Source organism: Phaseolus vulgaris, chromosome 9 (assembly GCF_000499845.2).
Source record: "Phaseolus vulgaris cultivar G19833 chromosome 9, P. vulgaris v2.0, whole genome shotgun sequence".
Classification (NCBI taxonomy): Eukaryota; Viridiplantae; Streptophyta; class Magnoliopsida; order Fabales; family Fabaceae; genus Phaseolus; species Phaseolus vulgaris.
Window position 1 is genome coordinate 6,872,923 of NC_023751.2, and position 27,660 is coordinate 6,900,582.

The 27,660-nt window shown below is 32.8% G+C and overlaps 2 protein-coding genes across 2 annotated transcripts; one reads left to right on the forward strand and one right to left on the reverse strand.

The window, feature by feature from the left end:
• The first annotated feature begins 5,485 nt into the window (after positions 1 to 5,485).
• Positions 5,486 to 7,059, forward strand: LOC137821995 (uncharacterized). Its single transcript, XM_068626834.1, has one exon. It carries the CDS (start codon positions 5,784 to 5,786, stop codon positions 6,798 to 6,800), a length of 1,017 nt encoding a protein of 338 aa, XP_068482935.1. The 5' UTR covers positions 5,486 to 5,783; the 3' UTR covers positions 6,801 to 7,059.
• A 15,967-nt stretch (positions 7,060 to 23,026) lies between these two features.
• On the reverse strand, positions 23,027 to 27,409 carry LOC137820930 (TPR repeat-containing thioredoxin TTL1). The gene is made up of 7 exons (XM_068625273.1): positions 25,773 to 27,409; positions 25,430 to 25,622; positions 25,053 to 25,225; positions 24,315 to 24,648; positions 24,017 to 24,221; positions 23,829 to 23,929; positions 23,027 to 23,585 (listed from the first exon to the last, which is right to left on the reverse strand). The coding sequence occupies exons 1-7, from the start codon at positions 26,684 to 26,686 to the stop codon at positions 23,433 to 23,435; spliced, it is 2,073 nt and encodes a 690-aa protein (XP_068481374.1). The 5' UTR covers positions 26,687 to 27,409; the 3' UTR covers positions 23,027 to 23,432.
• Positions 27,410 to 27,660: the final 251 nt, after the last annotated feature.

Here is a 27,660-nt window from a genome sequence, read left to right on the forward strand (position 1 = left end):
ATGAAATTTGACTAATCTTTGTTTTCGTTTTAGTTTATTATAAACTCTTTTATTTTTTGTGTTCACTATTTTCTTTTTTATTTTTTTTATGTGTTTTACCTTTTAATAGCAATCCCTCTCCTATTTTAAAGTATTATGCAATTGGGGTGGTTTACAAACACAAATTTTCCAAACCAACCATTTCTTTTTTAATTTGTGGAGTAGTAGGAAGAAAAACATATTGTTTGGACTCACCAAACGCTAATCGTATACCAAGAACAAGAAATTGGATTAATCTTCATTTCAATTTTATCTTATTATTATGCACTTTTTTATTTTTTGTGTTTCAATGTTTATTTTCTATTTTATTATATGGTTTTACTTTTTTTTAATAGCAATCACTCTTGTTTTAAAGTATTATTCAATTGGGTGGGGGTGATTCACAAACAAATTTTCTCCAAACCAACCAACAAAATTTAATTAATTTAAATTTCCTTAAATTAGCATATTTATGATTCACCCAAATTTTTTAATTCATTTGAATTCAATTTTTGTTAAATTAGAATGTTTATGTTTCTATCTTAAGATAGGTTTATCTACATTCATTTTAAATTTTGTCCAAAATTTCAATAAAGGTAGTTTACGTTTATTTCACAGAATATATTCAAATAAATGTTATATATGTTTAGACTGTAAACTTTAAAAATATACAACTCTCACTTAAAATGTGTATTTTACATAATATATTTTAATATAAATGTTATAGATAAAATATAATATAATGCTACAGAAAATTTATTTAAATTGTATTATTAAAATACAAAGGTTTGAAAAAATATATATTTCAAGAGAACATTACATTAAGTTGGCTTATGTATGAGGTTAGGAGTTGTAGTGTCATGGGCCGAATCCGATATTTTGTATAAATAGATCGCCTACTGATATTCATTTTAAAGACATTAATGTCATATCAACCCAAATAAAGGGATCTCAGATAATCAGCTTAAATAGGATACACCATTTATTACTGAATTAAGCCAATAATAAGACCATATACAAGGAGAAGGGGGGAGAGCACTACCCTATATAAGGGGAAGAAAACAACTCACATAACACACAACACAAGAAGTAACTTTCAATTCATATTTTACACTATACTCGTTATATTTTATGCTCTTACGAACTTGAGCGTGTATCTTTTGCAGGTGGAGCCCCCTATTTCCTTAGAGTCCATGAAGCTTGCAAAGATACGATCAGTGTGACTATCTCGAAATTTAACCAACCTTAACTGAATGTTTTAGGTTTGTGATCGTCAATACTCTTGTCTGGAACATTTTCATATATAATCTAATTTCATCTTAATATATATCAAGTCTAATTGTTTTCAAGTTTGAATCAAACAAATACTCCTTAATGTTAGAGGGTGAGTTGGTAAGTTTTGTAAGTTGGACATGTTGTTATTTTGTTTTACAAGTTGAGCATGTTTATACAAAATGAATAAAGTTTGTTATATTGTTAGAATTTAGTACACAATCAGGAAATGTAGAATATATGCCAAGAACCATGTCTAAGTCTTAACTTGACATGGTGCTGAAACCAAACTCGGTCTAGTTCATTAAAGATCACGTATAGGTTTTAACTTGAGGTGAAGAAAAACTATGTACAGTCTTAACTTGATATGGTGTTGAGTTATTACTCAGTCCAGTTTATTGAAGGCCATGTACAAGTCTTAACTTTACGTGAAAAATAATTATGTACAAGTCTTAACTTGATGTGGTGTCGAGCTATTACTCGGTCTAGTTTATTGAAGGCTGCAGTCCAATTTATTGAAAGCCACATATAGGTCTTACCTTGAGTGAAGAAAAACCATATACAAGTCTTAACTTGATGTGGTGTTGAATATTACTCGGTTCAGTTTATTGAAGGCCATGTATAAGTCTTAACTTGCACATGAAGAAAAACTATGTACAAGTCTTAACTTGAGGGTGTCGAGCTATCGCTTGGTTCAGTTTATTTAAGGCCATAAATAGGTCTTAACTTGATGTGAAGAAAAACCATGTACAAATCTTAAGTGATGTGGTGTTGAGCTATCACTTGGTCCAGTTTATTGAATGTCACGTACATGTCTTAACTTGACGTGAAGAAAATTCATGTACAAGTCTTAACATGATGTCGTGTCAAGCTATCACTCGGTTCAATTTATTGAAGGTCGTGTACAAGTCTTAACTTGAAGTGAAGAAAAAACATGTACAAGTCTTAAGTGATGTGGTGCCGATCGAGTTATTACACTGTCCAATTTATTGAAGGTCACGTACATGTCTTAAATTGACGTGAAAAAATAATAATGTACGAGTCTTAACTTGAGATGGTGTCGAGTTATAACTCAATCCACATACAAGTCGTAATTTGACGTGAAGAAAAATCATGTACAAGTCTTAATTTGACATGATGTCGAGTCATAGTTCGGTCCAATTTATTGAAGGTCACGTATAAGTTTTAACTTGACACGAAGAAAGACCATATACAAATCATAATTTGACATGGTGTCGAGCCCAAACTCGATCCATTATTACTAACAAAATTCTAATTAGTTAGCCTCTAAGGCCTCGTTCTGTGGTTGGGGGCTTGTGATGTCATGGATGGTTCTGATTAGTTAGCCTCTAATCTCTGGGCCTGAGGTTGAGGGGCTAGTGGTATCATTGGTCAGATCCGAGTAGTTTTTAGACTCTTACGAATAAAAATAAAGTCGGTATGAAAATAATCTTAAAAAATAATAATAATAAACAATATAACAATCCTATTTTTTATATATTATTATAATTACTGAAATAACAGAATTTGACCTTAAAAGAAGAATTAACATTTAATATAGAAAAAGATTAAAAACAAAACTAAATATATGATAAAAAAAAAGGAGAACAACTCGACTAAAAAGTAACTCTGCCTAAACTGAATAATTTAATTGGAAGACATCCTTCTTTGTTAGAACAATTTTTATATTATAATTTAATTAAATGAAATTCCGTTGAGATAATGAAAGTTCACATCAAACACACATCACAAATACATCAATTATAGTATGTTCTACTAACAAGTGAGATAATAGACACAACTTAAAGTCTACTAATAGTCTCTTAGAAGAATAAAATGTAACTCTATTTTAACCCGAAAGGTAAGAGGATTTGAAATCCACTGCAAGCTTGTATACTTACAAAGTGAATTAAATCCACATGTCTCAATATCAATTGGATTATTAAATCTTATAATGCAAGTTGGTTGCCAACTAGCTATTCTTCGGTTTCATGTAAGAAGTTGAGCTGTCTCTCTTCTGAAAAGCCAAAACTACAGTGCCGAAGATGCAAACGTTTTAACACGCTTTCTTTTACTTTCTGTTTTCCACACTCTTATTTGACGTGATGTGGTCAGAAAATGACTTCTTCAACCTCATGCACACCTATCTATTGTAAGTCTCTTCTAAATTGAATGAACTAAAAGCAGTTATATATTACTTCCAAAGTAGCACTTTGTCTGATTTCTTTTAGCTTCAAACTTACTTTAAAACTAAAATTAAAAATAAAGAATTTCAAGTTAAAGTTTAGGTTCTGATATTTGAAATAAAGCAATTTTTTTTGGGTAGAAGTCAATATTGAAATTAGTTTTTAAGAACTCTTTTTATTTCAAAGTTCTATGGGATAACAAATATTTTTTTTAAAATTGTTTGACACAAAAGACAGATACATGTGTCTAACCCTTTTAACCATGACTTTATATACCATATGCCCCCTACCAGAAACTTAATTATTTCATATTGCTTTCCATGCAGCAAGTAATTAACTGTTTCAATTTGTCATATATACGACAAAATTGCATACACAGAAAAACATCTGTTGAGTTAAGGAGCAACACTGTGATGATGTATTATATTGGCTATGGTCTTTCGATATAGTCGCTGATTTTTTCCCACACCAATTGATTGCAAATTGTCACTAAATCTTGGCTACCTTTATCTCTCTTTGATCTTTCTGGGATATTTTGAAATTCTCCGAAATTTGAATTTATTTAACAGATTTCGCTAGTAAAAGTAAGTCTGTAAGTAAAGTTTATTGTCAAACACGCATGGGCAATTAACTTTTCAAAATTGAAAAGATAATTGAAAAGATAATTGAAAAGATAATTGAAATATGTTAGTTTGAGAGTGAAGCACGTGTATGAGTCGAGGAAGTTACCTTACAATCACCTTTTCTAAGCGTTATTTGGCTTTGTTTATATGGCTGTAACATGGAATATATGTAAATAGAAGTCTGGAAGATCTCAATATGATGATGACAACTATGAATTAAATGATAAAGATGAAGAAGAGTATTATATGATTCGTCCTGGTAAAGCATAAAATTATAATCCTAGTGCTACCTGCATAATGACTGGAGGGGACCATTTTTCCCATGCTCTCAAGTGCATTACCGTCTTCATTATGATATCCTCACTTTAATTAGTCCCCGTTTCACACCTTCATAACTTTAGTTCGGCTGCAATTTAACATTCTCCCCGATTCAGGAAAACAAAAGGAGTGAGAAAGAACAAAGGTACTTCAAAATTTCCTTCAACCTAGGCCTAAGGAAATTCCTGCTTGCAGCTGTCAAATCATATTCATACACTTACCATCACTATATATATATTTCTTTAAATTTTACACTCAGTTCACGCCAACATTTTTGGTTTCTTTAGATATATTCACTTTTTAAAGACAAAAAGCACGAGACAATTAGACAAGAAAGATAAAGAAAAGGGTAAAAAAATCTTATGTGCACTATTTTTAATTATGTTATTGAAATAAAATGACTAATAATTTTACTGATAACTACTTTTTTTTTATAAAAAAAATTAATGACTCGTCTTTAATAAAGTTTATTACTATTTGCATAGATTGAGCTACGCATGAGTATTCCAGTTGAATAATTTATGGGCATAAAAACGTTGGGACGTATTTGTGTTAAATAATGGAAAGAAAATAATGTAATGTATGTAGTAGTGTAGCTAGTTGATGTGGGAGCATTGAAATGTGGGTGTTGCGAATGGTTGGAGTAGGAGAAAATGGTTTGTTTGTTGTGTTGGGATGGCATGATGAGTTGAATTGAATGATGGTGCAGCAGCAGTTTGGTTTGGGAAGCAATTAAGTGGAAGATGAGTTGAAACTGATCCCGAAGCAATGCAATGATCTCTATTCATTCTGTTGAAAGAAGGACCCTTTTGCTTTCTTTAAATATTCTCACAGAAAGTTGTGGGTTCGAAAGGAGGGGTGGTTAGGAAGTTGAGGTGGAGATGGAGTAGAGAGCATGTGTATTAGCAAGAGGGCATGCAGGAGTGAACTCAACTATCTGGCATGGGCTCACAAGTTATGGCCATGATTGGATCATGAAGCAAGCCTCGTGGGCTTTGCCTTTCCGTTTAACCTTTCTCTTTTTTAAATACTTCCCTAACCAAGGAAGCACCAGTTTTTATTTATGTATTTTAAATAACCCCCCCGTGACCCGAATTCAAAGAGTGGGGAGGGGGGGGACCAAAAGGCAGCGCATTTAGAATGAATTGAACAAACCCATGGATAAAAGAGAAGGAACACCTAGATAAAGGCTAAAGCATAACTGCATAAGCTGTCATTGCTTCCCTCCTTTCTTTTAAAAGCCCCTCACACATTCATATTTCCTACTTCTACTACTATCACTACTCTACTCTTCCTAACCACCCTCAACATCTAAGATCATTGCAACATACACGTTAACCCAAAACAAATTACAACCACAACAAATATGATCAAAGGAAGGGAAGGCAAAGCATTAGCACAAGCACCGCCCTCTGCTGATCTCTTAGTTTGTTTCCCATCTCGGGCTCATCTTACTCTAATGCCTAAGCCCATTTGCAGCCCGGCCCGACCCTCCGAGCCCACCAAACGCCACCACAACAGCCACCACCACCACCGTAAGAAATCCTTCTCCAGAGGCGGCGGCGGAGGCCAAGCCAGTCCTTTATTATGGGCCAAAACCAAGTCAATGGGCTCTGAAATCACGGAACCAACCTCCCCCAAAGTGACGTGCGCCGGTCAGATCAAGGTCCGGCCCAAAACGACCGCGTGCAGGAGCTGGCAATCGGTGATGGAAGAGATAGAGAAGATCCACACCGACAAAAAACAGAGGAAGCGTCTCGGCTGGGCCGAGAGCCTCGGTTTCAAGAAGGAGATAATGCAGTTCTTGACTTGTTTGCGAAGCATAAGGTTCGACTTCAGATGCTTCGGCTCCTTCCCCGGAACTGACATCGCCACCGAAGAAGAAGACGACGACGAGGAGGAAGAAGTCGAAGAGGAAGAGGAAAACCACGTGGGCGTGGGAGAGAACGAGAATGAAGCATCGAGAACTGTTTTCTCGAAATGGTTCATGGTGTTGCAAGAGAACCAAAACAAGCGGAGAGAAGAGACAGAGGAGAGAGGAAATGACGAGGAAAGTGTGTCGGTGTCGGTTCCTCCTTCGAACGCATTATTGCTGATGCGTTGTAGGTCTGCTCCGGCGAAAAGTTGGGTAAGAGAGAGGGAAGGTGGTGAAGAAGAGGAGAATGTGGAGAGAGAAAAAGGAAAAGAAAAAGATGAGGTGGCGGTAAAGAAGGGACAGAGTTTAAAGTCGTTGATGGAGGAAGAGAAGAGAAAGACGGAGAAGGTGGTGGTGATGCGATACGACTCTGATTTTTACGGCATTTCTTCTGATGTTGCCAAAGAGACGTGGATTGTTGGCGGCCTCAGAGATCTCATGTCAAGGAGTCGAAGTTCCAAAAGATAAGATATGAATATCATCATCTTCATTCACGGTTACAGCTATTTTTCCAATAATTTTTCTTTTACAACTTTGTGAGACTTCTCTTCATCCTTTGGTGTGAAAACTGGGAAATCTAATACTAAAATCCCAGTTTTAGCTTCTGGAATTACTGAGTTCGTAAACCTGTACAGTTTAATTTCTGATTTATTTGTATAAGTTTCCGGTGAAATATTTTGGTGGCTGCCAACTACGTCAATGAATCTGCTACTCCCTTTGTGTTGTAGAGTGAGAGGAATATTTAATTTTTGTTCAGTTCACATTTGTTACTATAATCGATATCAATACATTATGATGAGTGCAGCAAACTTTAACAACACAACTCACTTTTTTTTATATAATCAGATAATAATTTTTAATAATTCTTTACATCATTTAATTATAAATTTACTGGATTGTTAATCAAAAAAATTTCAAACTGCAAACACCTTTTACATAGTTTTATAAAAGTGAAGAGATTAAATTATGGAAATTATTTCATTTCTTTAATTTATTTTAAAATTACAAAATTGAAGAATATTTGTTCAAAATACAAAATTATCATTTCCTTTATTTTTCCACTCTCGAGTACACCGTTGAAGATCGAAAGTTTTGGTATAACTTATACATAGTAACAAACATTCCTTTAACAATTTAATAACTAAATATTTTAATATATTTAATTTATTTTTTAATTAAAAATATTATTATAATGGGTGATGAGGATGTGTTTTACTTTTTGAGTTTCAAACTAATCTTTTCCATTTTTCAATGGATAGTATCAAATCAGATCCTCTGCAGCAAATTTTCTTTATAGCCATTGTGCAGCTAAATCCAATCCACTGATTAGTTAATACTCTATAGAGTTAATAGTTCAGATTTTGGCCGCAGAGACAATAGAGGATCTGGTTCAGACACACCTCTATGATGTGTGGGTAAAGATATATTTATTTTTCTATTTTTTTATAATTTATTCAGTATCTTAATTCAAAAGTTATTTGTATGATTTTTGTTACATTTATATTTTAATGGTATTAATACTATTTGGTCAAATTTTAGTTTTTATACTACTTATCTTTATTATCATTATTTCAGCCAGATAATTATTAATTGTAATAATATTTTTAATATAAGCTTATACAAATAGTGTATTTTTGCATTGTAACTTTCATTTAGGAAATCTTATATGCATGGTTTAAATAAAAGTACATCGCATCACTGAAAAAAAAAATATCATATTCAATAATACTTGATATTAAAAGTGTTTTTTTTCTTAAAGTATTTTATTTGGTTTGTGAATCAGGTGTTCTTCTCAACATTTAAACATGATAAAGAGTTGTACACATATTTTGAATATCCGTGTGTGACACATGTTATGGATACTCAAACATTATAAAGTAGTGGATGATTTCTTTAGAACTTTTTGGATTGCATTCTAATATGTGATTGGTGTTTAAGTGTTGGCTACATCACTAAAATGTTAGACATTCAAGTGATGAGGTAGTTATTGAAGTGAGAAAAATTCTAGAAGAGAATTAGTCTCGAGTTGTAGTTTACTCAAGTAGCAAGTACATTGCTCCAACGAGATGGTTGATGTCTTGGTCATATTGAAAAGGTCGCTCCAACAATGATGTGCTAGGAGTGTGATGATGTTATGTTACATTATATATTTTTATACATGCTTCTACTGATGACATAGTGTATAAAATGTGAGATTAATTATATATGGTCTTAAATGTATGTGATTAATATGTATGCATTTATATGGGCTTTTGTGGGTGGTGAATCCTATTTGAATCGCTTATATACATGTATATATTGGTATATAAGGCTTGATCTTGGATGGATAGCTCAAATTGAATGGTTTACATGGTCCTTGATGGGATACCCAGGATAGAATCATACCATAGGTGTCATTGAAAAACATGAAACTCATGTTAACATATGTATTTTTGTTTCTCTAGTGTCTAGTCATGTAGATAAAACTTTAGGTAGTGAAAAATTGAGAGACACTAACATTTGGTTTGATATCAGGGTACAACCTATAACAAATATTTTATTTGACATTGGATGTAAGTTAAGATCTAGTGGTTCAAGAAATATCAAGTATTATACTATGGTGGAACTTATTTATGTGGAGGTTGCCTTTCATTTTTGTTATGACAAAGATGTGAGACTAAATGTGATTTCATTAGCTTTCATCATGATGATGATTATATATGAGCATGATTACGATATTATAGGTTATGTTTTAATTTCATTAGCTCAAATCACATGTGTAACAAATACTATATGTAAAAATTAATATTTCACGGTCAAATGAATTAAGAGAGTGTTATATTTTTCATAAAGAGAATAGAACAAATAAGAAATGAGTAGAAACAATATACTTCTTTTAGTGATGGAACTTAACATGAAGTAATGAAAAGAAGAAACAATGAATTTATGTTTTATTGTTGAAAAATAATAATAAACTGAGTAGGTGAGAAGAGAAAATATATAAAAAATAATAATTTTCTTCTCTTTTACATTTTATCACTTTTTTATTGTTTATTATATTTAATTTTATAGATTAATATTTATTAAAATTAAGTGAGTCTAGGTAACAAAGGAATATAAGTTTTTTTTTTTAAGAAAACTAATATTGATTTTGTATTTTATAATTCTTAGTTGTTGTTTTTATATATGTGTAGCTTTTTTTTTATTCTAACATTGATTTTTTTTTTACATTTTGTCTTTTTAGCTATACCTATAATGAGTGTATACTCAGACTATTTGTTTTAATTTAAATAAGAAAAAAATATTCTTTTTCATATTCTTGGATTTCTCTTGTTTTTATAATAGTAAATTATAAAACAAATTGATTTTTTTTTAATTTAATCCTCATTATTATATATATCAGAGCATTTAAAGATATTACACTACCTACCTGGTTTTTAAATTAGTTTCTATTACTATTAAATGGTTTCTAGATTGATATCTAATTAGCTACCAAAGTTTTTTCTATCAAATTTAAAATCTAAATAATTGGTAGTTAAAACTTTGGTAGCTAATCAGATACTAATTTAGAAACTATTTAACCATAATAGAAACTAATTTAGAAACAATTTTTTTTAGTATTAAGATGGTCTCTAATTTAGTTATTATAACAACTAATTATTTTTAGTCTATAAAATTGGTTTCTATTTCATGATTTTCTTGTAGTGTATATTAACATATGAAACATTTTTATTTCCATGAAAGTTTGGAGTGTCGTTTGTTATTCACAATGACTCTTTGGTAAACTTCCAACAATCCAGTGGTTAATGACGTTTGGGGACGATTTGGGTTGGTGTTGTGAGTGGAATTTAGAGACATAGGAACTCGGTGACCTTCGACAGGGGCGTGGTAGATGCGCTCGAGGTATTTGCACTGGTACAGGTAAATGTTTGGTCTTTGCAAAGTCCTGTTGTAATTCCTTTACGTACCCCAACTGGGTTTTGAACCTAGTGGATTGTATGAGGCTGATTGTTTAATGCTTTCTTGAGTTGCTTTGGTTGTTCCTTTTTTAAGTTGGAAGGTGTTTCTTGGTTGGAGGTTGGTAGGACGCTAACTATTTATGTATAAGGGTTGGACCATCCCTGAAGTGGTTCCCATTTATTTATTTTTTATTGATGATAAAAAACAAAATTTGAAAGTTATAAAAGATCAACTAGCTAACTTATCGCTTATGAGTTAGCTTAACACGTAAGAGTTAGTTTATCAGCATACATTTAAAATCAAAAAATATTTTAAAAGTAAAACTAAATAACCAAGTTATAGTTGTAAAGATTAAAAACATTTTAAAACCAAGTTATATGTTATATTAAATAAATTACATAGATACCATATTTATTACTATGTTACTAGTATAATTTGATTCTGCTGCAACCTATATAAATAAAGGAAACAGAATTTTGCGGGTTCATTTCTTTTTGTGAAATTGTAAATCAAATTAGCGCGGTAATGTTTGTTTACACGAAAATAGAAGTAAAACAATCATGGTTAGGAATCTTATTTGATTTTTAAAAAGGAGATAACATATTTTAATTACTGCTCTAATTTGGTTTACGATTTTAAAAAGAAAACAAAAAATATACTGTAGAGGAATCTAAAGGGAAGAAGTTATCTTCTCCCATTAAGTAACGTTACTCCTCTCCCGTTAATCAACGAACATAGTAAGCATCCTCCTCGATCAGTGTAGCCTGAAAGACTTTGAACACACATCTAACGTCAGTAATCCTGTCAGTACAATAAACACTGCCAATTTTTGTATGTTCAGCTGCTAAGGTAATAAATAAGTAATAGCACAAGAAGGGATAGAAGAAAGATTTTGAATCTGTGAATATGTGATGGTTAATAGCAAATCGATTAATCAACTGTAAGAAGAAGAAGATTATATATATGTTCGTCGTGCCCTGATTGATGTTTGATCATTTATGGGTCGTTTTTCGATTTTTGTATCTCCCATTATTATGAAGGAGCACAAGTCAAGGGATCTCAATCAATCAGACTTAATCATTCTTAATGACTCAATTAAAACAGAATCATGACTAAAGATGGAGATGTTACAATTCAGTTTATATATATATATGCTCTACAGAAAGACATCATCTAAACATATAATAAACAACACAGGGAGTACTCTCAACTCCTATTTCATATTATACTCATTATATTATACTCTTACTGACTTAAGCGTCGGAGTGTCATCGCAGGAGGAGCTCCTCTCATTTTCAAAAGGTTTTGCTCATCCAGATTCCATCCTTAAGTTAGGTAGAACAATATATATTAATTTTATTTTATTTAAAATAGATAAGTCATGTTATTTTAATACACCTATGGAGTGGCACACATATATATATATGAGTCACTGTCACACGTGGTTTTACTTATTTCTGCATCAGGCTTGGCAGTTAAAGCTTGTCTACTTTCATTAATAAAGAGGTCTGAAAAAGTGAGATTCTGTACAAGCTACTGGAAGGTCCAGTCAATGCAGTTGATGAGTCGAGTTGAATGCAGATCTTGGTCTTAGATAAGAGTCAAGACAATTCACCACTTGCTTTGCATGGCATCTTTTGTACTTCCAATTTCCTTGTCCGTTTCCAAAAGATACACATGAGAACTATTTATTGTAGCACTCAACGTTGAGCATTGAAAATAAATAAATAAAAATTAAAACTGCTTGACTGATATCATTGATAAAGTGCTATTTATGTGCCTCCAATTTGGCTGCTGAAGTGTACATGATAAAACAAAACAAAGAAAAGAAAAGAAAAGGGATTACTGATTCAGGTGTGAATCTTCTGGTGATACTTCTGAGGTAGGAGGCACCTTTCTTACTTTTTCACGCAAGAGATGTCAGCTTAGGAATATATATTTGTTGAACACTTGAGACTCCTCTCAAACGTTGAAGCCTGACAGCATCAGAGGCATCCACGCCACTCCTATCATACAAACACAAACACTCTTCTGATTCACAACCCTTCACGAGGAGTGATGCATTATCTATTGGACTTTGAGTAACCTTCCCATTAGACACCTGTGAAGACATGCAAGTTGGCAGGGTACATTTTTTTTGTCTCTCAAGGGAACTTTTGTCTTTTTCTCTGTATCTCAGCTGCTTTCAATCCTCTCATTTCATCCATTGTAGAGGGAGAAGAAAAATACAAATAGTAATAAATGTTAACAGAGAGCTTGTAGTGAAAATTAGTTTATATATTATTACTGTTATGATATGATATGTCACATGTACATTTTTCTTTGAGAATCACAACACATCACACGTTTCAATTTGTTTGAAAGTATCAAAACTAGACTTGTTATGCTACTTTATTTACTGTATAAAAAATGATCATGGAAACTTTTATTGATTGTAATTTTTAAAATAAACATTTAAATATAAATTAGGATTGCAAATTTGTCTAGATGGCAATGTCTTTCAACAACGAAAACGGTCGGATTGGTCGGTCAAAAATAGATAAAAAAATGAAATTATTTATTTTATAAAATTAATTTAAATAGATAAATTTAATTAAGATATGTAAAATATTTTAATAATTTAATTTAAATTTTATTAGATATTATTTTTATTAGTATTAAAAAATTAACTTTAAACAGTAAATTATTAATGACAACAATAAATATATTTTTATTGGTGAGAAAAACAACAACAAATATATATTGAAATTTCTAAAATAATAAAATATTAAAAGTATACAACAGAAAAATTAAATTTAAATTTTTAATATATATTTTATTTATTTAAAAGAACGGACTAATAGATTAAGTATGAGAGTAAACAAAAGGGACCAAGAAATCGACAAGTTGAATTATCCATTCCCACCCACCATTTTTAACCCATTAATTAGCCTAACATATTTTGCTAATCCCAATTTTGTCTGCTATACAAATCTAACGTACACTTTGCTTATAACTTTGTATATTTTCCATTATCGCTACGTTTACTTCAATATTATGAAATATTGTATTTTCAAGGTCTAGTTAACTTACCAATAACATTTGAAACAACTATTTCTTTTTCGACCGATATGTGTTTTCCAAAAATATATTTAGATATTCAAATTAGTTGTGGTAAGAGTGAAATAATAAATAATATTTTTCATTTAGAAAATTTTACTTATTTACTTTCTTAGTTTCTTTTTAACCATTTTTTTATTTTTTTGGATAAATAATTAAATATAATACCTTTTTATTTTATTAAAATATTTATACATTTTTAATTTACTATTTTCATTTCTATGTTATAATAAGTATATATTTAAATTAATTAATTATTAGGTGTAAAAGCAAGAATGTGTCAAAAATCAACACTTCAAAAAAATAGGGTATATTCTCTTTCCATTGTCATTTCAAACTTTAATCAGGTTATAGCTAATTATTCTGTTTCTAAATATAACTTATTCCATTTATTTATTTATTTTAACTAGTAAAAATAAGTATTATAGTAAACTTTTACCAGTAATATTTTAACCAACGTGAACTGATAACAAAAAAAAGTAAAGAAAGAGTAACAGAAATCGAAAAAACAGCAGAGTGTAAAAAGTCACAAAACAAGGTATGTACAAACACTCATCACTAGTATTTTCTTTTTCAATTAATCTTCCTTCCGCTGAAACATTACATCAAGCTTTATCCTACAGTCAAACATGTTCTTAGATTTGCTTGCCAAGCTATGAGTAGTTGGTTGAAGAATTTATCTTTCAGTTTTAACTAAGGCCAGACTATAAAGCAAATATTTTGTAGCACCTCATCTTCATCAACTACCTTATTTATGAATACTATGTTGTCCAAATGCTCCAAGTTGCTCACACCAAATAGTGTACCATCATCTCTCCTTCATTTGTCTAGGTTCCATTCTAAATTCGTGTTGCAAGAAATGGTCAAGAGTATTACCTAGGAAGCATGTCCTCCTTCCACCCATGAGTAGCAGTTTTTCTAGATTCTATCAACTTTGCTACATGTGAACAAAATATATATAAGATAAAGTTTCTTCTTAGTCACCACATAAGGGGAATTTATCAATATATTTAAAGAGAACACCCCTCCTTTTGAGGTTTTCTTTTGTTGGACTCTGTCATTAAAACATCTCCACTAAAATAAGTGGAACTTTGATGCTTCAAAGAAAGCTCCAAAGAGTGGGAATGTTGTGTGCATCCCTTCTCCGATCTTCCATGAAGCAGATTTCCTAAACCAATTTTCTTGGTTATTTGAACTGCGTATACTCTTTAAAATCTCTACCAAATAAATGCATTTTTATTTGCCATTGTTCCATTGTATGAGTTTCTCCCACCACCATACTTTGCTTCCAATATTGATCCCCACAAACAATCATCGATGTCTTATATATTCCATACCTGTTCTGCTAGAAGTGCCGGAATGATATAATTCGAGAGTTCAACATCTTGACCACTAACAAAGTTCTGGGCCATGTAGCTGCTATAGCATCGCACCTACATTTTGGTGAAGTTCACCTTAAGGTCGAATACTAGTTCAAAACACCTCAACATACTCTTAATCATTCGAGCATTCTACACATAAACCTGACCAAGGAAAATAATATCATCAACAAATTGCAATAAGTTAGTTTCTATATTTCTATGCTTCCTGATGCCACCATATATCCTTTTTACATTCCTTTTCCACATGCTTTTTTCGTCAAGCCGTGAAAATGAAGGGAACAATAGGATCCCTTTTGCGCAAGCCTCTTTGCATTTGGAACTCATGTCTTTGAAAATTCAAGTCTTACTAACATGTAAAATAGTATATGAAAGAAATTGTTTTTTTGGGTATAATCAATTACCCATTATTTTTTAAGCTCTAGTCGATTGTGTAGGGGTTGATTTTTTGACCATAATCGATTATATACTATAACTATGCCTTTGATCGATTTTCTGCACAAGAACACTGTGATCACGTTGTCACGCACAGATAAAAGCTGGGGCAAAAGCGAAAATAAACAATTACCTATGTGATTTTCCGTTATTTTCTCAACATGTAGGAGGGGACTGCTTTCACTATTTACACACTCATCTCCTTTCCCACCCACATCCGTTCTTGAAGCAAACATAGAGGATCCTAATTTTTCCATCTTCACACACCTCTCAGGTTGAACCAAACACAACATAGTATATAAAAAAATTGATAACTTTGTATATAACTTTTTGATGCAGATAAAACTCTGATTTTTTTTTTCAACATAACCTTTCATCAGATTCCCCTCAAATTTATATTAGCATAATAGGACCCTTAGCCCAAATGCTCTGATCCAAGACCCCAATGAAAAAACAGTATAGAATTTTTTTTAAGGCTTTATGAGAAGTTAACTTATTTAGTATGTTATCAAATTATTTCAAATTGAATAGTAAAGTTCTTATGCTTTAAAAAAATATAATTAAATTCTTAAATTTATAAAATATTTCTAGTCGGGTTCCAAATTGAGTTCTTGAAGTTATAAATTATTTGTAATTGTACCCTAACATGGTGATTTACTATTACTGAGAAATAATATATTAAATAAGGAAAAATATAAGAAAAACATTAATTGAACTTTCAAACTTTAAAACATCAAAAGTATTTAAAAAAGACAAAATTAACAAAAATAAAATAAAAATCGCGAAGTTAAATAAATCACTTTAATCTGAATTACAATCTTGGTATGCATATTATTTTATTTGAACATTTTAAAAAGGGTGGTCACTAGATTAATCAATCAATATATTTCTAAATTATCTGAGAGAAAAAAAGGTCTTAGTATTTTTAAAATTAGATTAGCAAAACCTTGGGATTTATTAGTTCAAAAGTAGTTGGATTAATACTAATTCAAATCATATTTTAATATATAATATTTTAAGTGATAAAGTAATTCAAAATTAAAAAATTTAGACATAAAAGTTGTATAATTGACAAAATAGCATATGTTTATGTATTCTATTAGTTACTAAAAAAAATATCGGCGAAGCTATGCAAGGGGTCAACATGATCGCCGGTTGATGAAGCGGCGTTCTCCTTGGGCTAACATGATCGCCGATCGGTAGCGGGATTCTATATGTGTGTAGTTGGTGGTCGCCGAAGTTATGCAAAGGTCAACATGATTGCCGGTCGAGGAAGCGGTGTTCTCCATATATGCGTAGTCGGTGGTCGCCTATGTTTTGCAACGTGCATGGGTAACTCATCGCATGGCGAGGTGAATGTAGGTGGCCTCGGTTCTGGGTGTCTCGGTATAGCTGAATGTTGCTTTGAGGCTGTTGGTTATTTTTTGGATATGGTTTTCTTACTTTATGGTTGTTATGCTCCAACCATAGAGGAGAGTTTCTTTTGTGGATTTGTGAATGATATATGAAGTCCACTTCTGGTGTCTGTATATGGGTTGGGTTACCCCTGAAGTATCCCTTTTATTTTATTTATTCATTGCTGATAAAAAAAAAAGTTACTAAAAAAAATCTTTTAGCGATCACTAAATTCGATCATTAAAAGTACGGTCCCTAAACATATTTGCAACCAAAACCGTCACCAAATAAACATATGCTAGATATATATAGATATATCTTATATAGATATATATTTTCGGTTATTAAATTCGATGACTAAATTATTATTTTCTTGTGGTGTTATATCAGAAAAATTATCTAATCACAATTCCAAACCAATAATATTTTGTTAATTTTTAGAATGATTATTTTAAAATGATATCAAAGCGGATGAAATTTCATTCTTTGACTATTAACCTTGCCTTTATATTTTATTTATATCTTTTTTATAAGAAAATGATGAAAAATGATAAGAAGAAGAGATGTTTCTTATTCTCTTATGTGTATACATTACTTTCATGTATAGAAAATATATAGGGAGTTTCTTTCTCCAAATTACAATCTAATTAGGTAGGATATTAATAATGAGATTCTATCATTATTAAATTAATTGCATATAATTAGGTATAATATCGTACAATATTGCATACAATAATTGCATATAATTTGATAATTATTATTTCCTTAATACTCCCCACAAGTTGGTAGGTGAAGATCATGAACCCCAACTTGTGTCGTAGCGTCAAAAACTCGTTCCTTACCCAGTGCCTTTGTAAAAAATATATGCGAGTTGATATTGTGTTAGTACATATGAATGACTGATTATTCTAGCTTGTAATTTTTCTCGCACAATGTGACAGTCTATCTCAATGTGTTTTGTGCGTTCATGAAATACTGGGTTTGTTGCTATATGTAATGCCGCTTGATTGTCACAGAAAAGTTGAGCTGGCAAGTTACATGACACCTTTAAATTCTGCAAAAGATATCGCAGTCAAACTATCTTCAAACAAGTATTGGCCATCGCGCGGTATTCTGCTTCCGTTGATGATCTTGATACGTTTGTCTGTTTTTTTAACTTCCATGAGATAATAGAAGAACCAAGAAAAATGCAATATCTAGATACTGATATCCGAGTTGTCTGACAACCTCCCCAGTCTGAGTCGCAATAAGCTTTCATGTCAGATTGTTTTCGGATAGCAATAAAAATCCTTGTCCTGGTGATCCTTTGATGTACTGTAGGACTCGAATTGCGGCATCCCAATGAGGTTTCCATGGATCCTGTATATATTGACTTAGGGTTCGAACCGAAAAGGCTATGTCAAGCCGAGTAACCGTGAGGTATATCAGTCGTCCCAGGAGGTCGCCTGTATTTGACTGTTTCCTTTAATAACTCTCCATCGTCTGGTGTGAGTTTTAGGTATTGCTCCATTGGAAATTTGTCTGGACGAGCACCTGTGAGTCCCGTATCCTGCAAAATATCAAACACATATTTTCTTTGGGACATGTAAATACTAGCTTTGGAACGGGAAAATTCAATCCCTAGAAAATATTTTAGGTCTCCAAGATCTTTAATGCGAAATTGTTGTAATAGACAATCTTTAACACGCTGAATTTCTGTCAAATCATTTCCTGTCAAAAGAATATCATCCACATAAATCAAAAGGGCAGTAAATGATGAGTTATTATGTCTTGTGAATAGAGAGTAATATGTCTTGAACTGTTGAAATCCTACATATTTAATCACATGAGAAAATGTTGAAAACCATGTTCGAGATGCTTGTTTGAGACCATAAAGGGATTTGTTGAGTCGACATACAATGTTCTCCCTCTGTCGATGATGCCTGAGTGACAAGTCCATGTAAATAATTTCATGTAATGTGTCATGTAAGAAGGCATTTTGCACATCTAGCTGGTGAGTAAACCAATTTTTGGTTGCTGCAATGGTGAGGAGACACCTCAAAGTTGTTAGTTTTACTGTTGGTGAAAAAGTTTCAGAATAGTTGACACCTACAATTTGAGTGTACCCCTTTGCGACAAGGCGCACCTTATATCTGTCGACGCTACCATCTGAGTTGTACTTTATTTTATAGACCCATTTGCATCCGATGGGTTTCTGCCCAGCGGGTAACGATGTCAAGGTCCACGTTTGATTTAGCTGCAAGGTGGAAAGCTCTTCGTCCATTGCTTTTTGCCAATTTGGATCAATGATAGCTTGATCATAAGTGTGAGATTATTCGGTGGTTGTGATGTTAGGATACCTGGTTTCATTCGGTCGGTCTTAGGCAGTGATCGAATGATTGGCTTGGGATCCCATTACGTAGTCTTGAAGCTAGGAATGTGAGGTTGATGTGCGACTGGATCGTCGAAGAGGAAGGTCGGTTGGAGAAGGTTTGGTAATGGGTGCAAGATTTCTTGGCATGGGAGAAGAAGGTTGGTCTACTGGAGGTTCAGGTGTATTATGACGAGTAGGAAAAGAAGGTTGGTTTGATGGAGGTTCAGGTGCATCGTGTCGAGTAGAAGAATAGAGTTGATTTGATGGAGGTTCAGGTGTATTGTGATGAGTAGGAAAAGAAGGTTGGTTTGATGGAGGTTCAGGTGCATTGTGATGAGTAAGAGAAGAAGGTTGATCAAGTGAATGTTGGACAGGAGTGGGTAAGTCAATGTCAATAGTGGGCAAAATACATTGTAATGGAGGTGATGATAGTGCCTGTGACTGTTGGCAGAATGAGAAAACATTTTCATGCAAGATGACATCCCGACTTGTAAAAAAAGTGTCTGCATCTATATCAAATAATTTGTATGCTTTTTGACTATGAGGATAACCAATGAAGATGCATTGTCGGGCGTGCGGATCAAATTTTTGTTTAGGTGAAACAACAGTTGCGTAACAGAGGCAACCAAAAGTTTTTAGGTGAGAAAGTGAAGGTGGTTGATTATATAGTAGCTCAAAAGGTGATTTATTTTTTAGTAAAAGTGATGGCAAGCGATTAATGATATATGTGGCGGTTAAAACACATTCTCCCCAAAATTCTAATGGTAAATTGGACTGAAATAGGAGGGCTCGTGTTGTGTTTAAAACGTGTTTATGTTTGCGTTCTACTACTCCATTTTGTTAAGGAGTGTAGACGCAAGTGCATTAACATTCAATACCTTTTTTGAGAAAAAAATCATACATTGAAATAAATTTCAATCCGTTGTAAATGCAGATGGTTTTAATAGATGCCTAAAATTGATTGTGCAAATGTAATGAATGATTCTAAGAGATGTTGGGTTTTAGATTTGTCATTCATAAGAAATAGTCAAGTACATCTAGAATATGAGAAAAAAACGTTTTCTGAGTTGGAGTTTTATGAGGACCCCAAATGTCACAATGCAATAGATTAAATGGAGAATGAGATTTTATTGTGCTTAAAGGAAAGGGTAGCCTTGTCTGTTTAGCTTTGGGATAAATACTATAATTATGAATGAGAATGAGATTTTTGGTAGTAAGGAAGATGCAAGTTGTAGACACGTCGGAGAAGGATGTCTGAGGTGCTTGTGCCATAAATCAGGTTCGGTCGATATTTGATATGCGTGGGCTTGGTTTGGAAGAGGGGACATGTTTACTCGAGCCAATCATCCTCCCTGTAGCCAAGCCCTGTAAAAACGCAACCATGTGGATTAAAAACGACACAACAATTTAGTGAATTGGTTATCTTACTAATGGACACAAAGAACACAAAGAACATCTTTGAGAGTGATTTGTCATTGAATTTAATTGTGCCTATAGATGAGATGGACGCAGTTGAGTCTGTGGGCAAATTAACATTTGAAATATATGATGATGAAGTGTGTGTGAAAAATTGTGAATCAGATGCAATGTGATCGGTTGCTCCGCTATCTAATATCCATGGTTTCGTAAAAGCAGAATTAGAAGAGGAGTTATGGGCAAGCAGACCTGCAGAGCTAACAAACGTGTCACTTTTACCGTTATTGTTGAACGAGTAAATAGCCTTTGTCAATTGCTGAATTTGCTCGGCACTGAAGCCTTGTACGATGAGGTTTCTATCGGTCGTTACTGATGTCTTTTTTGCCAGACATGATTTTTTTATTTAGGAGATAAAAATGGAGAGGTTGTCAGGCACCAAGATCGGTGTTTTGATATCATATAAGAAAATGATGAATAGAATAATTGTAGGAAGAAGAGGATGTGTATGAAGTTTCTATCTCCAAATTACAATGAGATTCTATCATTATTAAATTAAATTAATTGCATATAATTGGGTACAATATCGTACAATATTGCATACAATAATTACATATAATTTAATAATTATTATTTTCTTAATATTTTTCTCCTTCTTCTCCTCCATATAAATTACATATCATTTCAATTTAGACTTTTTTTTTAAATTCAATGCTATCTCTCTTTTACGTTAAATCAAACCCATGACAAGATTTTTTTAGAGAATTAAATGAACATTTTAAAAATATAAAAATGAAAAATGAATTTTGAAAATTGATATGACAACTTTAGGATTTTAAGTCAGTAATTTCTAGATAGTTCATTCGTACTTTCTCTGCTCTCTTTTTATATAATTTATTGTCAGTTCTCTCTAGTAGTAGTGTAGTCTCTTTTTTAGTTAAGGTTAGTTTCTGTTATTATTTTTTATTAAAAAAATAATTAATTATTATATTAATTAAATTAGATGCTAAAATTAAAAAAATTATTAATATTTAAATTAATTTTTAAATTGATATCTAGTTATATTTATTAAATTAGATATTAATTTAAAAATTATTTATCAATAATATAAATTAATTTAAATTTATAATTTTTAAAATAAAATTTAATTTAATCAATATAACAATTATTTTTTTTATAAAATTTATTTTTATTTAATAATTTTCGTATTTTTTTTGAGTAATTATCATATCAGTTATTAATTATACTATATGTAATTTTCTCGTGATATTGAAGTAATTGTAATCTATCATTTTAAAATGTCTATCACAAATTATGGGTAGCGGGAACACAGGCACGTCAGTGACTGTGTATCCGCATTTTTTATTTCTGTAGTATTTTTTTTATTTTTCAAAAACAATTTCTCTTAATAACATTAAAATGAGAAGTTAAAGAGTAGTGGAGAGAGTGGGAAGTAGATACTATATAGGAGAGAGAAAGTGGGAAGTAGGATAGGTGGGTTATGTGTAGTGGAGAATCATAAAATCGGTTTCTTAAATCAATTTTAATAAAAAAAAATATCAGTTTAAATTAGAAAAGTAACGTATCAAATCTTCACTCTCCTGCTAAAGTGGTCCACAAAATAATCAATCTCTTCATTTTCTCCACTCTCCCAGTTAAATAATAACAAATAAAATAAATTTTAAAATTATTTTATTAATTTTTGAAATTATAAAATGTTCAAATAACCAAAATGGAAAAAAAAATGACACAAAATAGAAAAACAAATTAAGAACAATTAAGAGGGCAATCCTTTAGGTATAAGTATAGATGATAGTCCAATGATATTCCACTAACTGTCCCACATTCGGAACTGATCATAAATAAATAATAAAGTAAAATGAATTTAACTTTTTTACATGAAAATAAAAAAGTGTTAACCATTAGTAAGCGAAAGTTCCACACAGGAGGCCTTAATTAGAATAATGAAGGTTTGATATGATATGAGAATGGGTTAACTATCCGCGGCGCAATCTGCGACCACACTTTTCACTCATCTTTTTCGTATGTCCCACACTCATCATTTTACTTTCACTCTCCTCTATTTTTCTCCTACATTTCTCACTCAACTTTCTTAACGATCAAGGTTTGGGTGTACAAACAAACTTCTGAATTTGGATTCAAGTTTCCTGTAAAATTACTCTAACTTCAAATTTATTTCACTTAAAACTGAGTGTATAAAAATAGTTTACAAGTGAGTCTAATAGGCTGTCCACAAATTTCACAAATCCCTTCCCACTTGCTTCCTATCCTTTTAAACTTTAGGTTTAATCGTAAACAGATCCTCCTTTCACTTATTCCAAAATAGATTTGAACTTTGGCCCATAGTACATTTATCGATACGCAAAAAAACTAGCTTTTGACCGCTTCAACAGTAAATTTTATGTACTACACACATTTTCTATTTTGGTTCAGACGTAGCTTCCATTACTTACACAATGGGCTACTAATGCCTCCATAAGCATGCTCTGGGTGGGACCCTCAATTCATCAGTGAGTTACGCTCAATTAACACCTATAAATTAAAATATGAAATTTCATATTTATTCAAAATATATTTTAATTTGAAGTTAAAATTATTTTGAATAATAATACTAGATTGGATTAATTTTTTTTATGTTTTAGCTCCGAAACTACTAACCGTTTTGAAGTTTGAAAAGAATTTATTCAAACATATATATTGTACAACAAGTATAATAGTATATGCTACAAGTTTGCATATAATAAAATGTACAACAATCGTGTTCCTTTTACTATATTGCTCATAACTTCATTGCAACCTAAATAATCACTCATGTAAAGAATAAATAACTCAAACGAAAAAAACTGTTTAGGTTTCCCAAACCAATATACACCGAATATGAAGAATTAAAAGACTGCTCAGACATTCATCAAAGTATTAAAAAAATCAATTTCTAACACAAAGAATTGCTCCTATACACTTTTCTACAGGCTGTAAGCAAGGTGACCAAATTTATGAAGCAGGTATGATAAGCTAATTCAGCTTGATTTATTCAGAGCTGATTCATTTGAAGAAGTGTGATTATCTTCAACTGCTATATAATTTAACTAATTTTTCTAACAACTCGTGGTTGTTGCCTGGAATTTCTTTAACCCTTGATCCATTCTTGTATATTTTAAAGGCTGGGATGCAGTTCACACCTTCTGATTTTGCCAAGTAGGGGTGGTCTTCAATCTCCACCTGAAAATGTAAATCAATTATAAGTATGAGACAATGTAATTCTTTTTTCAATTCACCATATAGGCATTTGGTTTTGTAAAACTTTGTTTTGCTCCTACATAAAGATGCTATGCTGTTTTCTCACATGCTTGTCCATGTTAATACCACCCTAACAGTCCTTTAGAGAGTTCAAGAATTTCTATTTCAATCTTTCAGTGAACAATACCACAAACTGCAAGGCCTAGAGCATTCAAAATTACCAACCTTAAGAAAATTAACCGATGGAAATCTCTTGCAGGTTTGCTCCAACACCAACAATACTTGTTTGTGGGTTGCCTTGTTGCAAAAGAGCACCACAGACATCCCTGTTCAAATTTTCCACATCTGATCAGAATTTGTTATTTGTAAGGCCAAATACAATTACATAAAAGACGCAGTCAAAAGTGACTTACCAGGTGATGTTACGTAGTGTCTGAACCGGTCATTGGTTGAGATGAAAAACAAATTTGAACCAAATTTCAAGTCCTTAATATCTTCTCCACGCAGCATCTTGAGCTGAAGCTGAGTCTCAAACAGAGCTCTGGCCACCTCCTCATCCCCTGGCTTTTCTCTTAATAGCATTTCATAGTCTTGAATCGCAGCTTCCCATCGCTCCAACTATTATATGTCCAAAAAAATAATTATTAACTGAAAACAAGTATAATAGTATATGCTACAAACAAGTTAGTATTGAAGTAGATATTAAAGCACCTTGGCATTACAATCTGCCCTTCTCAACCTTGCCTTGCTATAACTAGGCTGAACTATAAGTGCTACGTTGCAATCTTCAATTGCTTTCTCAAATTGACCTAGCTTAGAACGACATGCTGCCCTATTGCATAGAAGAACTGAGTTGTATGGATCATGCTCTAGTCCTTCATTGTATACAGCGCATGCTTCCGTCAATTTTGATGCCTTGAAGAGTAAGTTACCACTCATTCTGGCTGATGTCACTGCTCTGGCTTTCCTCACCACTGCATTCACCTCAAAGTTACTTGGATCTAGTTTAGCTGCTTGCTGAGATGTCCTTACAGCATCCTCAAACCTGTCGGCACACAAAGAACCAATATAACTTAGGGTCATTTACTCATTACTAGTTAGACTCAATATATTACGTATTATCATTCAATACAAACAACTAATAGCAGGGAGAAATAACGATTTTCTCTGACCTTTTGGCATCTAACATATAATATTTGTTCAAGTGAGATTGGACTATAAACACAAAGTACCAACTATATAGTCACCGTTATCACACAAACTTTATAAAATAAATTAAAAAAATGGAAAACCCAATTGTTGGCACTTCTCACTATTTAGCCTGCTTTTAGATGTTCATAGGTCCCTTATTTTTTAAAATTAGCATGTTTGCTTACATATCATGTAAAATACAGAAATCATGATTGAATAATAAGATAATCGTCATCAAAATAAAACACTTCCACCAACCTGCCGGCTGCCAAGTAAATTTGCGCAGCTATCATCATGAGGTAAGCACTACGAGCTGGGCCGAATATTTTCTTACAACTATCAAGGTCAAATTTTGGCATTTTCTCGTAGGTAGCGTATGCCTCTTGATGTCTTAGGAGCTTCAGCAAGGCTTCAGTTTGTAAACAATAGACCTGATATGCATAGTCATTTTTCAATCAGCATAAGGCATACCACAGCCGTTTATTCATCAATCAATCACTATAGAACCTTTTATGTTAAAACAAAGTGGAAAACATTACATGAAATTCGAAATCAAGGGTAAGAAAACGTTGTTGTACAAAATGTTTAGGCGTTGGAAAGAAACCTAAAAAAAATGTGAAACCAAGGAAACTAACCTGTGGAGCTGAATCAGCACCTAAAGATACTGCAGCCTGTGTTTCCTTTAATATAGCTTTCCAGTCTTTGGCTTTCCGAGCTTCAGTGCATTTGGTAAGGTGATTTTGAAGAGCCTGCGCTTGTAAAGTGAGAACGGAATCAACACATGGGCTTGTTTCATTGCAATTCAGTGCCTTTTCTGCTTCTCCCAGTCTGCAATCAAATTATCAATTCTGTAAGGAAAAGTAATAAATAATAAAACAAACACCACGGCATCTAGAGTTTCTTTTTGTTTACATTAGTCCATGGAAAATTGAATGAAGCATATTACCAACACCATCATCATTATTATCTTTTGAGTACCTGAAATAAATTGTTGCCAAACGGTCGTGGGCTCTGCCATAAGAAGGCTCCAATCTGATAGCTTCCTCGCACTCGACAATTGCCTGCAGAAACCTTCCCAACCCCATCAAAGCTGCGCTCTTATTGCAATGATAGGTTGCCTTATTGGAGTCAAGAGCAATGGCTCTGTCATACAAAACCAAAGCCTCTTCAAATCTTCCTAGCTTGTAGGCTTCATTCCCCATCGACTTCATCTCCTCCGGGTCCGCTCTGCTGTTCCTTGGACTTCGAAATTGCGCAAGCTCATTGCTGTTCTTCCTCATGATATTCCCCATCACGCCTTTGTTGCCGTTACTACTGTAAGCAGAGGAACCGGACTTGAAGTTCGACTCCTTGCTCTTGGTAACACTAGTTCGGGGGCTGCTATTCACAAGCAAATTCCCAGTTATTGGTAACACAAATTCTTTGGCTGGGGATTTGGTCTCGTTGTTCTGATGATGACTAGCACTTGTACTTATCCTAGCAAGTTCCAGAGAATTACCAGAGTTCTCTTTCTGTTGCTTACTCTCGTCATTTGGGTCATGGGCTTGTCGAATTGAGGTTCTTGCAGCGTCTGAGGGTCTCTCATTTGGAGTGTTTCGGTATGCAGAAGGTGCACGGTGACTAGAGCTACTCTTTCTCGCAGGATTCTGCTCCCCCTTCAGTGTAGGATTGATTCCAATGGCGCTATCCCGTGGAACCTTTGGTTCATGGTTTAGAGGGGATTTGAGCTCGTTTTTAGCCTGCTCTCTCTGTTGTGCAGTGTTGCAAGCCTTCATGGGTAGTGAATGAACAGAGGATTTTCTTGGCCTGTTATTGGTTTTGAGGTGGAAAATTTTCCCCACCAAACCGCAACCCACATCAAAGTCCACCCTGTCCTTGGTTTTCCCTTCCATGCTTGAAGATGATTCTGAATAGAGCAAATACGAGTTTCACAGAAAGAAGTGAACGTATGCAAAGAAGCTGAGAGAAATTTGAGAAAGGTTATGAAAATGAAACAATCAAGTAGTGGCTTGCTTGAATACGATGGAGTTTATGTAAGACGTGTCGTTTGCGGGTGGATATATATAAAGGTGTAGAAGCCTTCAAGAGTGGCTTCCAAGAAACCTACTTGAGCTCTTTTTGAGTCTTTGGAGAAACAATGCCAAGTGTTGTCGATTCAAAAGAATAGTAACTCACGCATGAATTTGTATCATTACAATCTTCTTCATGCTTTCTTCAATTGCTATAAAAAAATATAAACCCACAAATTTTAGCTTAGATCTCCTGTTCTTAACAGGATATGATCCTGCCACAAAAATAGCCAAATATAATTTTTAACCATAAAAAAGTACACCTCGTGATTAATTATCGTGGCTTCTACGCCCCAAAATTGTGAATTAAAGAGGGTTCTTTTAACAAGTTCATAAAACATATGGAAAGAAATTAAAAAAAAAAACAATGTTGAGATTTATCAGTGTAGAATGTTTGATGTAGCATTTGAGTTACAAATTTACATCTAGGGATGGATGAAAAATAATTTGAGAAATTTTAGCATTCCCTCAAACTTTTAGCACAAGCTTCTGAAGAGAATTAAAAAAGAAAATGTGCGGAGAGGAAAAGAGAGCTTAAAAATTTACAGCTCACGGTATTGCAATCCGCGGGATTTAAATGGTATGGTTGGTCCATAATTACTGGCCTATTTTAACACAAAGCAGTAACTTTTAATGACCACGTAAGTATATGTGTGTGATGTCACAAATGCAGAAAACTATTATTGTATTTTGTAGAGTTAATTTGACTTCCATTGTCTGTTAGAATCAATTGGTTAAAATGTACCCTCAATCCATCTCAAGGGCCCACCCTAAATTGATTTAATTCTAATTTAAGA

What these genes read in the sequence shown, in the direction of transcription:
- LOC137821995 (XM_068626834.1), top strand. Translation starts at nt 5,784, where the DNA reads ATGATCAAAGGAAGGGAAGGCAAAGCATTAGCACAAGCACCGCCCTCT.
- LOC137820930 (XM_068625273.1), bottom strand. Translation starts at nt 26,686, where the DNA reads ATGGAAGGGAAAACCAAGGACAGGGTGGACTTTGATGTGGGTTGCGGT. An exon ending in GTGCTGATTCAGCTCCACAG is followed by an intron (nt 25,226 to 25,429) that starts GTTAGTTTCCTT and finishes TATGCATATCAG; the next exon opens with GTCTATTGTTTACAAACTGA. An exon ending in ATTTACTTGGCAGCCGGCAG is followed by an intron (nt 24,649 to 25,052) that starts GTTGGTGGAAGT and finishes GTGTGCCGACAG; the next exon opens with GTTTGAGGATGCTGTAAGGA.